At 37.8% G+C, this 16,788-nt stretch overlaps 1 protein-coding gene across 8 annotated transcripts in view; it reads left to right on the forward strand.

Moving 5' to 3' along the window:
• CNST (consortin, connexin sorting protein) overlaps positions 1–16,788 on the forward strand; it is a 99,255-nt gene that overhangs the window by 73,008 nt on the left and 9,459 nt on the right. For all 8 annotated transcript variants that reach the window (XM_086344982.1, XM_086344983.1, XM_086344986.1 and 5 more), the window contains one exon: positions 8,496–9,382. In XM_086344982.1, coding sequence (XP_086201108.1) covers positions 8,496–9,382 — 887 coding nt within the window. The remainder of the gene's footprint in view (positions 1–8,495; positions 9,383–16,788) is intronic.

The following is a 16,788-nucleotide window of genomic DNA, read 5'->3' on the forward strand; positions in this document are numbered from 1 at the left end:
TAAGCTCTGTATCTTGATAGCGTATCTATAGTAATTTATTCTCTTCCTTTTTTGTTGGCTAACATGGTATACTTTAATTTATATATATATATTTCTAAAGCATTATAGTTATGTTTTATATCACTGTGTCTTATATCAAAAGTTAAGAGTTTTAGAAATTTGTTTTCTTATAGTAATAATGTATGTTCATTATAAAAACTTTAGAAACTAAAGATAGATTTTTTTAAATGTGTTTTAGAGTATTTGTTTTTCCATGTATATGATTTTAGTACTACTTGAAAACTCTGATATTAAACAGGCAGCATCATGTGTCTTAACTGAGTTGCCTGAAAAGATAAAATGATGATGATGATGCCTTCAATTTCACTTGCCTTTTTCTCTTTTAAGTTTTTTCCCCTCAGATCTTTACTTTATCCCCTCTTTTCTTATGTGGCAAATTTGGGTTGCCTTAGGTCAATCCTACTATATTCTATTCTTCCTATCTCTTTTTTCTGGTCATTTTTATGTTGGAAATCAGAATATAATGAGCTTCATAAACATCCTATGGGAAAACATCACAAAGTAGTCACCTAGTTTGGGTGTGAATATGTCTCTGTGTTGTGCACATTGGGAAGAAGGCTATTCTAAGTTTGAGTCTGACACTGCCCAGCAATAGCTCGGCACTACTTCCAGCTTAGCCTCTGCCGCAGGATGAGTGGCACAGACAGGGAAACTGAGATACCACACATAAGCCACTTACTTGGTGCTTTGACTCACAACCAGAACCTGTGTCTTCTGGTTTCTAACTGAATTGCAGCAGACTTCTGCTAAGGAAGTTGTGTGGATTATCAGATTCCACAGTGCAGACATTTCATTAATAACCATTTTATGGGAAGGGTGTGAACTAAATTCTAGAGAAAGAAATCTTGCCAAGTCTGATAAAATAGTATCTTTTAAAGAAAAATGTCAAATCTCTCATAGTCTACTCAGACAGGTTATTCTATGAATAAATACAGAGAAATGTAAGAAAGAATATGAAAAAAATAGAAATATGAAAATATTACTTTAAATGATTTTTTTTAAACTTTACATAATTGTATTAGTTTTGCCAAATATCAAAATGAATCCGTTGTTTTACCCCGTATTCCTTGTTTCTAATATCTTATGTGTTCTACAGTGTAGAGTTTTGCTTTTCTTTCTTTATATATGTCTTGGTCTTAAGCTCCTTGTATAATAAGTAACTTGCTTTTCTCTGTGTGTGGTTGTTTCTGGTATCAAACTTGTCTGGTTTGAATCCTCTCTACCACTTAAATTTGTGTGACCTTAAGAGACTTCCCCTGGCAATCCAGTGTTAAGACTCTGCACTCCCAATGCAGGGGCACAGGTTTAATCTCTGGTTGAGGAGCTCAGATCCTGCATGCCACATGGCGTGGCCAAAAGAAAACATTTGTGTGACCATAGACAAGTTGCTTAATTTTTTTCTATCCCTCCCTTTGCTCAGCTCCAAATGTGGGTTATTTTTACCTCATAGGGTCTTTATGAGGATTAAGTTAGTAATTTCATTAAGGTTTAGAACAGTACCTGGCACAAGGTAAGAAATCTACGTGCTGACTGCTCTCATTACCCTTCCTCCACCACTTCCTCCCATGTTATCACCACCCGCTATGGCTAGTATTCCATTAATGTTCTCTATGTGTTATTCATTGCTGCTGCTGCTAAGTCGCTTCAGTCGTGTCCGACTCCGTGTGACCCCAGAAACGGCAGCCCACCAGGCTCCCCTGTCCCTGGGATTCTCCAGGCAAGAACACTGGAGTGGGTTGCCATTTCCTTCTCCAACGCATGAAAGTGAAAAGTGAAAGTGAAGTCCCTCAGTCGCGTCCAACTCCTACTTTTCTAATTAATCTACCATGATTAAAGTCTCCAAGTTATTTACATATTACTTTATGTTTTCAGCATACTTTTATGTATATTATTTCATCTTTTCCTCTTAACAACCGATTTAAGGTAGGCTAAGTCATTTTAAGAAACTCAGGGAAGGTAAGTGACTTATCCAAACAGAACTAATTAGAACACAAAGTTAAAACCCTGTTTTCTGGCCTTGAAGCCCATGTATTTTTATTATATTGTAATTCATTTTTATTAAGTAGTATTTATGAAAATATGTTACATATATACATTATAACAATGTATTAAAAAAATGAAGACCTGTGAACCTTATACCCAACAGAGGGACTAGATTATTGTCAGTCCTCCTGTTAAAACTGCCTTTGTGTTCCTTTCTATCCCATCACCTGCTTCACTCCCCTGCCCCAAGGTAGTCATTGTCCTGAGTTCTCCATTTATCATTCCCTTCCCACTTTTTAATCAACTTTATTGAAGTACAGTTTCCGTGCAATAAAATGTACCCATTTTAAGTGTACAAACTGATGAGTTTTGGCAGTTGTGTACACTCATGTAACTACTACCCCAGTCAGAATATGGATCATTTTTATCACTCCAAAATCTTTCTCCCAATCTTCTTATACTTAGTCCTTCCCACCTCTACTCCCAGGCAATCCAGTGCTTCCTGTTATTATCAATAGGTTTTCCTTGTTTTAGAATGTAATAGAAATAGAATTGCTCAGCATACTTTCTTCTGAGAGTTACCCTTATGACTAAATGTACCATTAATACATTCTTTTTTGTTGCTGAGTAGTATTCCATTTTAAACTTTACACAATTCATTTATTCACATAATTGTTGATAGACATTTGAGTAATTTCCAAGTTGGAGATATCATGAATAAAACTGATAGGAAGTTGTTTGTTTTTGGTTTTGTTTTTGTAGGTATGTTTTCAATTCTCTTGGGTAAAGAACTGAAAGTAGAATCAGAGTCATATGGAATGTACATGTTTAACTTTGTAAGAAACTGTCAAAATAGTTCTACAATGCTGTTGTCCCATTTTATACCCTGCCAGCAATATATGAAAATTTCAATTGCTCCAAATCCTTGCTGACATTTAATATTGTCAGTCTTTTTTTTTAAGTCATTTTAGTAGTTATAAATGTCATTATGGTTTTTAACCTTTTTTTCCCTGAGGACCAAGTGTATACATTTTTAGTTTTGCATTAATCTCTGTAGAAGATGTACTCATTTATACTATTATCAATATTTCAGACTTAATGAAGGCACATTTTTTCATCAATCTGCCAAAATAAATATTAACATTGAAAATTTCTTTTTCAAGCCTGATATCACTCAAATGTTTTTACCTGATGATAATTAGTGAGATATTGAGAAAGTATAAGAAACATGTTAATTCATGAATGCTTTAGTCTCATCCATAAATAACATAGGGAATTTTTCCCTAAAGAGAATTCATGGCAGAATGAGAGTTGCGAGAGTAACTCAAAGGCATGTGCGTTTGTAGAGCACATGTTAGAACTTAGATTAAGTCTAACTTCTCATTTGAGAACTACCTCTTTAATTTGGTATTATTAAGTATGTCATACATTTGACTATTATTCCATTGTTATTTCATCAGAGTAGAATTTTTTTTTTTAGTGTGTCTTAAGTCAATGCAATAGGGATTAGTAGACTTACCTTACTAGATCTTTGGGCTCAAGAAAGAAAGTTAACAGAAATTCATGTTAGTATTAACAGAAACATTAGCAATAAGTTTATACTGTGATACCTGCTTATAGAAAATTCAAAATATATTTTTGGTTAAACATAGTGGATCAACCATTTACTTCTACTTTTTTTTTTTTAATACTATTGTAATGTCACAAAGGGATCCTTAAAGTCAGAAAGCAAGAAGGACAGAATTGGCAAGGAACCAACCAGCAGCAGATATGACATCCAGAAAATGTTGGAAGCTGGAAAGCAGATGGATGGGTGACAACTGGCTTAACATACCATGCATGCTCAGTCGCTCAGTTGTGTCTTTGCAACTCCATGGTTTGTAGCCCACCAGGTTCCTCTGTCCATGAGATTCTCCAGGCAAGAATACCGGAGTGGGTTACCATTACCTTCTTCAGGAGATCTTCCCCACCCAGAGATAAGAACCTGCATCTCCTGCATTGGAAATGGATTCTTTACCACTGAGCCACCTGGGAACCCCAACTTAACATACCAGAGAAAGCCAAAAACTAAGTGTCTACAGGGGAAAAGGTTGATTTCTGCCTGAGAGGGTTTGGGAATTGGAAGCACAGAGAGTACTTCTAAATTTAAGTTAAAAAGCTGTGTAGGAAGCATTTAGACCTTGATATCCCCTCTCTACCAAATAGGAAGCCCTACTGGAAGCTAGACATAATACAGCAGTGTCTTCAAAATTGTGAGAGAAAAGGATTTCTAACCTAGAAAACTTTACCCAACCAAAGTTTTAGTCAGTGGTGAAGGAGTAAAGACTTTAAGATCGAATAATCTTAAAAAGTTTACCGTCCATGTACGTTTTCTTAGGAAGTGTCCTTAAAATAAGAGAAAATAAACAAAGAGGAAGACCTGGGATTCAGAGAAAACAAAGTTTCCAAAATAGAGCCAAAATGAATTCCTAGGATCATTGGGAAAAGAAATTCCAGGACAATACCTGTATAGCAAGCCTGGAAAGGAGTTCCAGGTCAGGGACTCAAGAAGAATATGTTTTAAAACTGAAAGATTATCTGTTGTTACATATACCATAGTTGTCCATCTGTCAGAGTTCAAAGATGCATAGATTAAAATTATTTTTAACAGAGTAATGAGGCAGTTATCAACACAAAAGAAAACAGCATAAATGAGAAAGAAAAATGCAGTCTGGGTATCTTGTGAATAATACTTACAAAGCCATAGTACTGTAAACTTTAAATATTGATTTGCCCCAGATGTATGTTGAATTGTAATGGGAGCTAGAGGGGAAAGAAAACATCACTGTGGGGGCAAAGAATCTAAAGAACCATGAGAACTAACTCTCTTCCTTAGTAGGAAGTTAGTAGGTGGTCTCTAAAACTGAAAAGTCAATAGATAACAGTGGAAGTCTTCTCTAGAAATGGAGGTAAATATGAGCAGAAACAGCTAAAGGAATTGAGAAGAAGCTGCCCCTGGAGAGCAGGAATCGGACAGATGGGAGACTAAGGCAGAAGACTGTTTTGCATTACCAGTAAAGACAGGTTTTTAAGCTTTTCTCCAAAAGCATAATTTGATACAACAAATTATAAAGTAGCATATGTCTTGTTTGATTTGGAGACTGAATATGTATTAAAACCATCATTTATACTTTATATGGCATCACACATAAATTACAGCGACTGTCTTGATCTAGTCTGAAATTTTTGCCCTTTACATCTTAAATTACTAAATTTTTTATATTTTATTTCTAATAGTGGAATGAAGCAACTGTTCTCAGGCTAGTATTTTATAAATAATACATTGTACCAATGATAGTCTTTATTACACACCACTTACGTGCTATCTTGCTTCATTAGGAACTACTTAAATTGATTGTGTTTCATCTGGTAACTACAGTCAGCCACTTCGCTTTCTGGTTGTATTGTTACCGAGTCCAAGGTCACTCTGCTTACCGCATGACAAGCCAGTACATCAGAGATGAGGTGTTGGAGGCAAGGAATACAACTTTATTCAAAAAGCTGGCAGACCAAGAAGATGGCAGATTATTTCTCAAAATAACCGTCTTATGGGAGCCTGGATATTAGGTTCTTTTATAGAACAGAGAGGGGAAGGAGGTGAGGAAGTAAAGTAAAAAGGTCCTAAGTCTTGCAGAAATCTCCTGAAATAACCAGTCTTGTGGAAGGGTTATGTTAATTTCTTTTCTGCAGCCTTTCACAGGTGAGCAGGGTCAGAATGTCTGTCTGTGAGCTGATCAAAGGTACTCTAGTTTAACAGTCAGGTTGGAGGGGCAGGGTTCCCTGTGGCAGGCCATTGTATCTGCTTACAGTGGTAGACGGTGATTATAATAACAAAAGCTTAAAAAGCAAAGGTTAAAGTAAAAGAAACAGATCCAACATAAAGTCAGAATTTGCTCTTCCCTGTTACAGTAGAATGCCATCTCAGGCTGATTCCCTCCCTAACTTTTCAGTAACTTACAGCTATTAAATACTCTCATTTTGATTCTTTATGACTTAGTCCTATTCTGTTCCAAATTTAACACTTAAATCTCATTTTATTCAAAGCTCTTCTCTGTCCACCAGCTCTACAAGGGCTGGGCGCGTGGTCTGTTCCCTTTTGAGCTATCTAGATCAGTGCATAGGCCTGAATCTAGTCTATAGGGACGTTGGTGGCGCCAGCAGGACCAAGTGCGGAGGAGCTTACTTCCAAGTCACTTTCCTGGACATTTGTGGTCCTTCAGGTAACTGACCTTCAGCTTGAGACAGCATACCCATTCCTCTGATGTGAGGGCCTCTCTGCCATGTGTTTATGCTCTTTATTCTTTGAATTCTATGGATGTGTTTGGAGGGCTGTCTTCTGAACCTTTGGGTACTGGGAACCTAGGGAGGAGAGCTTGGATCCCTTTGCAGCTGGCTGGGGCCCTCCTTGCTCTGACCTCCCCCATCTTAACAGAGAGGCAGACCAGCAAGCTCAGTGGTGCAGCTGACAACCTAATGGGGATTAAAATGGTTTTTTGCAGTCTTCCCAATTTTGAGTGATTCTTTGTTGCTCTTCAACGCTCAGTCATGTCCGACTCTGCTACTCCTTGGACTGCAGCTGGCTTCCCTGTCCTTCACCATCTCGTGGAGCTTTACAATCTCCGCAAGTGATTCTTTGGAGTAGGACAAAAGAAAGAATGCTGTATTCTCCCCAAAAGAGACCTCTTTTTCCTTGTCCTCTCCTCATCTGACTTTGACTTAAGGCATTGGGAGAGGTAATACGAACTCAGCAGTACAGAGCTGAGGTTGCCAGTTTCTTTCCCTGATTCTCTGAAATCAGAAGATGGCATTTAAGTCCTGCCTTTTCTTTGTTACGGTATGTGCCACCATTGCTAATTGGTAATTATTGAAGTACCGATACATGAAAAGGTATAATCATCACTATATTGCATCCTTGATTTTAACCTTTGGCCCATCGTGTATTATTTAATTTACATCATTTTTAAATAATATATGATAAAAGAAAAAGTTAAAATTTCTGTGATAGTTGTTCACTTGCTGAGTCCGACTCCTTGCAACCCCATGAAGTGCAGCATGCCAGGAGTTAGGAATGCTTGATCGACCGAAAGGGCTTCCCAGGTGCACTAGTGGTAAAGAACCCACCTGCCAGTGCAGGAGACGTAGGTCCCATCCCCGGGTCGGGAACATCCCCTAGCAAAGGGCGTGGCCACACACTCCAGTGTTCGTGCCTGGAGAATCCAATGGACAGAGGAGCCTGGCAGGCTGCAGCCCATAGATCACAGTCAGTGACTTCTTGACTTAGCTGAAGTGAAAGTGACTAAAGTGACGTAGCACAGTCAACCAAAAGCTGAATCATGAACAAGCTTCTCTGATCTACTAATTTATATATGCATTCAGTATTATTTTGTGAAAGTTTTTAAAGGTTTAATTTTAAATCAAAGGGAAGTATTTTACATTGATTTTATTTAAAATAGAAATTGAAAGAAATATCAAAATTCCAAACCCATTTCTGCCTGGTACCAAGACTTATGCCTTGCTTTTTACCACTGCCTGTTACTACTTCCCCTTGAGAAGTTACAAGTAATTTTCTAATACATTAATTAAGGATGCTATTATTAAGGATGCTTAAATAAATTTAAACAGATTTATGTTCTTTAGGGGCTTCCCTGGAAGCTCAGCTGGTAAAGAATCCACCTGCAATTCAGGAGATCCTGGTTTGATTCCTGTGTCAGAAATATCCCTAGAGAAGGGATAGGCTACCCACTCCGGTATTATTGGGCTTCCCTAGTGGCTCAGATGGTAAAGAATCCGCCTGCAATGTGGGAGACCTGGTTTCAATCCCTGGATTGGGAAGATCCCCTGGAGAAGGGCATGGCAACCCACTTCAGTATTATTACCTGGAGAATCCCCATGGACAGAGGAGCCTGGTGGGCTGCAGTCCATGGAGTCACAGAGAGTCAGACATAACTGAGTGACTAAGCACAGCACAGCATGTTCCTTAATTAGCCTTAAAAGATCAGAACCAGTATTGTTTTTCTTACAATATGACACAGTATATTTCATAAACATAATGAAAATAATTCTCCCACACTTTAAAATATTTGTTTAAATAGATGCAGCTAATCAAGTTTAGAATGTCTTTTAAACCTTTGAAAAATGACTTTTTTTTTCAATTATAATGAAGACTAAGCAATATATTCTTGTTCTTAACATGTTTTTGAATAATCTCTGTTAATTTTTATATCTAAAGGATTACTTACTAAATGTTTAGAGTATTTCCTCTACTTAGAGATGCTATAATCCAACAGGTTGAATTTCCATTTCAGAGGTGCAGAGCATTACTGTGTCCCACGTACAATTCATGTCCTTTCTCTTCCCTTCTGTGCAAAGTGCCGTGTTGAATCTTAAAACCACTCGTTTTTCTTCATCTTCAGAGAGTGAAATTTGTCTTGGCATGGAATCAGGAAAAGAAAGCCAACATAAAGAAGAGACCCCGGAGAGCAGTCCCTGCTGTAATGAGATGGTCAGGCAGGCAGATCCCCGGAGCCTCCCGGTAACTGCAAGGAAGGGCCACACGGAGGAGCCACTCTGCAGCTCTGAAGCCACGCAGGAGCTCCACGCCCAGCCCTCGGAGTCGGCAGGGAGCAGGTCCAGCCCCCACTCCTCAGGGAATGCTCCTGAGGATGACAGCCGCTTGCAGCTGGCTCAGACAGAGGCCTGCCAAGACGTGGCCGAAACAGAGCGCATTGCTAAGAACCCTAAGGTTTCCAGCCAGTCAGTGACAGAGCCATTGATTTTACCAGGCTCTGACCATATACCTCCTGCATTGATTTCTGAGGGTAAATACTCACAAAGAAAGGAACTCCGGTTGCCACTCCGGGATGCTTCTGAGGCGTTGCCCACAGACCAACTTGAGAACAATGAATTAAATGAGCTGCAGCAACCTGATCTCACAGAGCGTGATGGAAAATCACCACAGGGGCAGGCTGACTCAGAGGGTTCTGAGAGTGTACTTTGTGAAAATAATCCAGTGTCTGATTTAAGTACAGTGCTTCCAGAGGTGTATATGGCCCCAGAGGAACAGGGAGATAAGGAAGAACAAGTCAGTAAAGAGACAGACGACTATTTGAACAGCCTTTTAGAAGGATGCTTAAAAGATACTGAAGATTCCCTCTCATACGAAGATAACCAAGAGGAAGACTCTGATTTCCTTCAAGATCTTTCTCCTGAAGAAGCATCCTATAGCCTACAGGAGAACCTGCCTTCTGATGAAAGCTGTCTCTCTCTCGATGATCTTGCAAAAAGGATAGAGATCGCAGAGGTAAATTTGAGATTTAATATAAATATAATTTTAAAAGTAAAATGAAATTTGAAAGCACATGTATGTTAAGTATTGCCTTGCCTTTGTGAATTTTTCTCTGGCCTCAAACATGACAGGGAAATTTAGTTAGCATAAACTTTGACTCACTATGTATAGTCATGATGTTTATACCTCAGGTAATTATATTGCATGCCTCCAGTAAGTATTATATACACCATTTTTCGTATTTTTACAATTTTCATTCGGCAGGCCTGGGAATTATGAACAAGACAAGATTAGTTACATTCTTGTAAGGAAATCTTACGTTTCTTGTCATACATCTATAAGATAAAATACTACTGTTTCTTCTTAATACTAATATATTTTGAAATTCTTTAAAACAGTAAAACAATGAATGAAACATTTTAAAATACAGTAAGAGTTGGAAATACTGACTGGATTTATCAGCTCTAGGTTTGAACAAACTAAATATTCCTTAACTAAGTCCAATTTTACAAATAATTCAAAGTTTTAAAGTTTCTCTAAATAGTAATTAAGCTAATCAAAACCAAAAAAGAGGGCAGGAGAGAATATCAAAGTGACCAAATCCTTTGTTTGAAAATACAGTTTTTTAAAGTTCAGGCCAGGGCGGCGGGTACCATACCAAAACTACAGCACCTCCGAAAGGCAGCCTGACCTAGTAGAAAGAGCAATGTGTGACCACCTTAGTTCAAATACTGACTCAGCCTTCAAATACTGACTTCAAATACTGTTACCAGCCTTATGGAGCTACCATCTAATTCTGTTTATTTCTCTGAGAATTAGGATGCTAACTACTTTTCTTCTTGTCTCATATTTTTTTCTAAGTAACCTTTTAATTTAATTTGTATCTGTTGTTTTCTGATTCTGCATTATCACTGAAATAAAAAACCATCAAGTAGAAGATGGAAATGTAGCCAAGCCAAAGTAGATAACAGAATACATATGGAAATGAAACTCTGTGAGAGCTTTCTAAGATAATTACTGTCATGTTACTAGCTTGCTTTCTTGCAGTTTATAGTCAACTCTCTATCAACTATGATTTTTAAAATTTTTTTCTTCACAAAATAGATAAAATAGTCATTCTTTTTAACTAGATCTTTTTATTGCCATTGACAGTCAACCCTCCATAAACTGACTTTTCTTCTTAATTTTTTTCCTGAAAATTGTTTAGTAGTGCTTAATGAGTGCAGAGTTTCTGTTGGGGTGATGAAAATTTTAGAAATAGATATTGGTGGTGGTTATACAACATGAATATAGTTTCACCTAAAAATGGTTAAAATGGCAATGTTATATGTGTGTGTGTGTGTGTGTGTGTATATATATAATTTTTGTATCATAATTTTTAAGAATAGTAAAAAAAAAAAAAGATTTTAAATAGATCTAATAGTATAACACTGGACCCAGAACTCCTTTCTCTTTATTTTCATCAGACTTCAGGTACAGGGAATTATCAAAGCAAAGTCACAACCATATCCAAATCTAGGTTTAATACCAGAACTTTACTACTGTCTAACTGCTTCTTTTCAAGAATCAAGCTGACTTGTTGTATGGTCTAGTTTTACTTTTTTAAATATAAACTGCGGAGAAGGACAGAGAGCTCCTGTTGAGTCTCCCTGCCTTAAGAGAGACTCCTGTTGAGTCTCTCCTCCCCATTTATGGTGGGGAATTACTGTTGAATTAACACTGTACTACAACTAAATGGAATAGTCCTTCCTAAAACCCATAATGTCAGCTTTTCCTAGGTTTCCTCCATGGAGATTATGCTATGTACATCTTAAAATCATCCTTCCTGTGAAATTACTTTTTTTTTTTTTTCCAGTATATCTTTGGTATATTTTTCCATTTTTTTAACTTTTACTCTTTTATATATTTATATTAAAGGTCTCTTATACAATTATGTAAAGTTTAAAAATAAAATAAAATTTTTAAAAAAATTAAAAAAAATAAAGGTCTCTTATAAGCAGCTTTTTTTTTTTTTTTTTTTACTCAAGAAAAACATTTATTCTTCTCGTGTTTTGACATGTTCTATAGATTCTTCTGGATTTTTTTTTTAATTTTCCTTTTTTTTTTTACTGATTCTCTTTCTGCGCCCCCACCTCCCTCCCCCCACCACCCCATTGTAGTTGTCAATTTCATTGGCACTATGAAATCTAATTAAGCTTTTGAGCTTTTTTTTTTCTCAGTCATATTTTTTATTGTTGTTATAAACCTCTGCCTCTACGTTGGCCTTTTGCATTGCACGATGGTCCCCTTTCCTAAAAGTCTATTAGTCTGTTAAATTGTACTGTTTTTAAAACCCCAGAAGCTGCATATGACTGACAAAGCTAGTTTACTTTTCTGTGATAATGCTAAACAGACTGTTTCTGACTGTTTCTGAATACTCCTTCTCCATCCTAAAAAATATACTTTAATAAAATCTGCCTAACTGTGTCAGGAAAAGTTTTTAAACTTTGAAACTGAAAATCAGTGTGCTTACTGTTTCCTTAGTGCCTTAAGAATGAAGTTTTGAGCTAAGTAAAATGTTCAGGTAATAGGGGGTTTGCTTTTAAGCACAAACTTCTTTTTAATCCAAACACTGTTTATTTCATGCTTTCAATGAAATTGCATTCAGGATGTCTTCCATGTGTCAGGTGATGAAGATACAGTGAGGAATTAGATGAAGTTCGTAGCATTTGAGGGGCTGTCTGCTGCCACACTTGTCCATACTTTTGTGAACAGGATACAGAACATAATTTCTTAATAACTAAATAATATTCATGGATGTTTTTCCTGCCCTCAGGAGCCACTGAGGCTCCTAGCCTGTGTTCCTCCACATAACTGTGCTCTCCTTGTGAGTCCTTCTCTCCCAAATTCATCATTTCTTGTCAGTGACTCCGCCCCTCACAGATCCCCTCACAGCCTGTCACACTTGCTACCACTCTGTTTATGGTAGAATATAATGGTATGTTCTCTCATTGCCATATCTCTCTCTGCCTTCATTCTCTTGCCATTTCTGCATTGCTCAGCCTTGACTTCAGTGGAGCTTGGCCTTGATAGCCATTACCAGCACAGTGGAAGTGTTTGTTGTTTTTTTTAAACATCGTTATTTCATTAAGATGAGATAATTTATACAAAATCTCATAGAGAACTAAAAACATGTACAGTAATTTAATTCATTAATAAAGAAATATGTATAAATGAAACTTTTCTAGGTTTGGGAAATGTTTTCAAAGCCAGAATAATTTTGCTAAGTAAAATAATAGCTTAGTATCCAAAGCATTGCTGTTCTTTCTTATGTAAAAAAAGAACCTAGAACCTGACACACTGTCATCAAACGTATCATATCTACTATTTTTTTTAATCTTTTAAAAAAATTTGTTTTTAATGGAAGGATAATTGCTTTACAGTATTGTGTTGATTTCTACCAAACATCAACATGAAATCAGCCATAGGTTTACCCATGTCCCCTCCCACTTGAACATCCCTTCCACCTCCCTCCCCATTCTACCCCTCTTTACTGTTTTCAAAAAGCATCAAAAACATTGATGTTCATTTCATAGATTCGTAAGAAAAAAGTTCATCACATGTGGAGTGTCTGTACGTTAGAGCGATTCACTCACTTATCCCCTCATTCAGTGATTTTTATGTAACTTCTGAGTGCCATGACATTACAGATGCAGTGATTAAAAATTCAGAGAAGGATGCTATATGTGTGAAGCCTCAGTCTAACAGTTGTCTGACTGCAGGTGCTACCTGTTTACTGAATTTGACTATCCTAGTTTTTAGAAAAAGATGAAATTTTTTCTCAATACCCATAATACCCTGACATTTTAATGTCAGAATGCAAACTCCTCTTACCCAGCAACCTAGTAATGCTAACACATCATTGACTTGCTTTGTTCTGGAACCTGGGAGGATTGCATTATCGTCTCTTTAAACTCTTTAGCTGTTCCTAACATCAGAACCTTAGGAGGAAATATGCTATACAAGTTCAAGGAGGCATCAGGAACCAGCCTCATACTGCTATTGATAATAAAAGTCCACTCAGCCCATAGTAGGCTGCTACATATGTGGAGAAGAGGGAGTTGTTTTGTTTTCTAAATAAGTATCACATAAAGTATTGGATAAATTTTTACAAAAGTTAATCTATTCACATTGAAAATAATCATAGTATGTAATTCAGAGATCCCTTTATGAGCAGATTTTGGCAACATGATATGCCATATGAAAGTAAACCATTCATTTTTCATTTAACATATGTATGTGTAATCTGTTGGCAGAGATGTCATATGTTCAGAAAACTAAAGGCTTCAGATTCAAGCGATTTTTGTTTTTAGAAATAATATCATAATTTCTTTACTCCTTTACTACTGCTTGGGTCTTTAAAAAAACTTTTAATCTGAAAGAGGGCAACACATGTTCCTTGTCCTGTGTCTATATCGGCAGCATTACTTAGCTTTAGGTCTACCTGTCTCACAGGAACCAAAATAGGGAAGGACATAACCTAGAACTTTCTGATGGGGAGGAAGGTAACAACCCAGAATTGGTGTTGAGTTTGTCTCCAGAGAAACTAATCTAAGTGACTTCTGTGCAGTAGTCATCTCTGTCTCTTGGGTGGGATCGGGGATTAAGTTACATTAAGTAACCACTGTGGGATTCCCTTACCAATGTAAGATGCAAGGCTAGGATCAAGCAGCAGGATTTTAGGAAATCATATAATTAGCTCTTCCGTGGATCTCAGACAAAGGAGAATCTTACAAACAGCAATCACGGTGTTTTTTTGAATGACTATTTTAAGAGGAGCAAGTTACAAATGGTTGCTCAAACTCCTGCTACTGCTGTAGCTTCCTCCAGCTACTATTTGGGCCCCCTGGATCAGATATCCTCAATATGAGGATTAGGAGAATATGTTGCCTCACCAATTTAGGGACAACGCCCCAGTCAGCTTGGAAGTAGTTATGGAACGAGAACGATGCCCCTTTTCCCTAGGCAACATAATTCTCCTAAAAAGAAAAGGGGGGAATGAGAGTCAGTTCCTAGGCAGGTTGATAGGGAGTCTAGGGGTCCCCAAGGAGAGAGGGATCTGGAATTCTCAAGGAGGAAGAAAGGACAAACTTTTTTTCTTTCTCCACATTCCTTAGGATTATATAACAATAATGTATCCTGCCTAAGGACAGTCTTTGGTCAACCTTCTGTTATCTTAAAATGTTAATTATGGGAGTAGACCTGGTCTTTACAAGGATGTATCTTGCCTGAGGACAGTGTTATCTTAAAATGTAAATTATGGGAGTAGGTCTGATGAGGTCTTTACAACCTCCAGACAGTCTTTGGATTATATAACTTCATTGTTAACACTAGCAAGCGGGTACTCTTTCTGCCCCCTTCTGATGCCTATGTCAGAAGCTTTCTCTATCTCCTTTATACTTTAATAAAACTTTATTACACACACACACACACACAAAAAGAGGAGCAGGGTTAACCCAGCTTCGTCACCATAGAGGAAATATAGTCTTCTAATAACGTAAGAGGGTGCATGGAAAATGCTTGACCCAGGATTTATGTGTCTAATGAGCCCCAGAGGATTATCCAGGGATTACCTATCCTTTCTCTGTGCCAGATGGTCTCATCTTTGCCTTTCTTTTTTATCCTGCCCTCTAAAATTTCTGATTACTTACTTCATCTCTTATTTGTCATGTCTCGGACCCAGCTCCTTTTCTTTTCCATTTAAATCATTCTTTAAATTTACATCTTTACTGCCTCTTTCTGGACTCTTGCAGTAGCTACTTAATAAGTTTCCCCATTGCTCATATCATCTTCTCCCCCTTCAAATGGTCTTATATTTAGTACTGTATAAAAGTCGTGTCTCAAAAAAAAAAAAAAAGTCGTGTCTCGATAGGCTCCCCCAGCCACTCAGGCAACACGGGTAAATGAAATGACTCAGTTATAGGTGATGGGGGAACGTTCCCATTTCTTGTCTAGAAAGCTGAATAGCTTTTTGAAATTCTCTAGGTGCAACCAAACACACCTGAGGGTCTGGATCTAACACATAGACTGTGAGTTTAAACCTCTGCTATAAAATAATGTTTGCTTGTCAGTCTTTTCCCATGACTCCATTTGGCTCCAGGATAAGGGCTCTATAGTAATGGCTTGATGTTCGAGACACATGGTGATCTCGCCCACTTTGCCTTTCCAACACCATCTCCTGCTGTTCCTTTGTTCTAAAACTGTTACTGTTGTCAGCCTGGCCTCCCTGCTGCCTCCCAGGAATTACTCGAATATTGTCACCTCTGGTCTTCACCTTCTGTGTTAGTCTTAGTCTGCTCTGGAGTGACAAACTCTTTCCCCACACGTTTATTTCTTGTCCACTCTTGAGGTCTAAGCTCTGCCTTTTTAGCATGTAGAGTGCCAAGCACAGTGCCCCTCATGGGCAGTACTCAATAAATGCTAGCTGCTGCCATTGTTTCTTGATCACCAAAGTCCATAATGTTTTTCCCTTTGACTTGCAGATGAGGGAGGGGCCTGAACATCATTCCTCCCAAAGTTCTATCTACCTGTCCCGTTATTAAAGGACACACTCACCTGTTTGTATATTGCCCTCTTCACTAAATTGCAAGCTCCTGAAGGGCGAGGATCCTGTTGAATGCATTTTTGTATTCTCTGCAAAGCCCAACAGCCACCTGCATACAATAAGCCTTCCCCTGCTCCTCTTTTCTTTTTTTGACCTAGTTCACTTAGAAAAATAAATCACCTTTAAGGATAGATTTGGTTTTAATTATTTTAAGGGGAAAGGCTATGTTATTTGAGCAAGTATAGTCTAGGGGCTTTATATAAATTGCTCATCTGTATATTCATTTGCTCTTTGGCATATTTATTGAGTACCTACTATAATTTAGAAACTAAGGAGATACCAGTGAATACAGATCAAGTAACCTGCTCTCATGATACTTAATCTCTAGAGGGAGAGACACATAATGAGTTAAGTTCATATAAAAATAAACTACCATTTTATATATTGATAATGGCTCTGAAGAAATTTTAGCAGGAGGAAGGGGTATAGAGAGACCCAAGTGCTGGGGAGGGTGGAGGAATGGGCTCTGGCTAACCGGGGTGGAGGGGAGGGCAAGGAGGGGACCAGCTGGAAGGCCAGCGAAGCTGGAGCACAGTGAACAGAACGGTGGACGTTCAGGTGGAGAAGACAAGCTGAACAAGTTCCCTGAGGGCCTCGTAGACCAAGGTAAGGCACTGGAATTAAACTTAATCAGTGGTAACATCTTGAGATGGATTTTGAGCAGAAGATGTGATTTTATTTGTTTCTTGCCTGCTCTACGGAGACTAGAAAAGTGGAGGCAGAGGCCAGAGAAAGGAGATCAATCTAGTTATTTCAATTATTCAAGTGAGATATAGTG

The sequence above is a fragment of the Bos grunniens genome, chromosome 16 (genome assembly GCF_055505025.1).
Source record: "Bos grunniens cultivar Pamir isolate PY7600 chromosome 16, Bosgru_T2T1.0, whole genome shotgun sequence".
NCBI classification, from domain to species: Eukaryota; Metazoa; Chordata; class Mammalia; order Artiodactyla; family Bovidae; genus Bos; species Bos grunniens.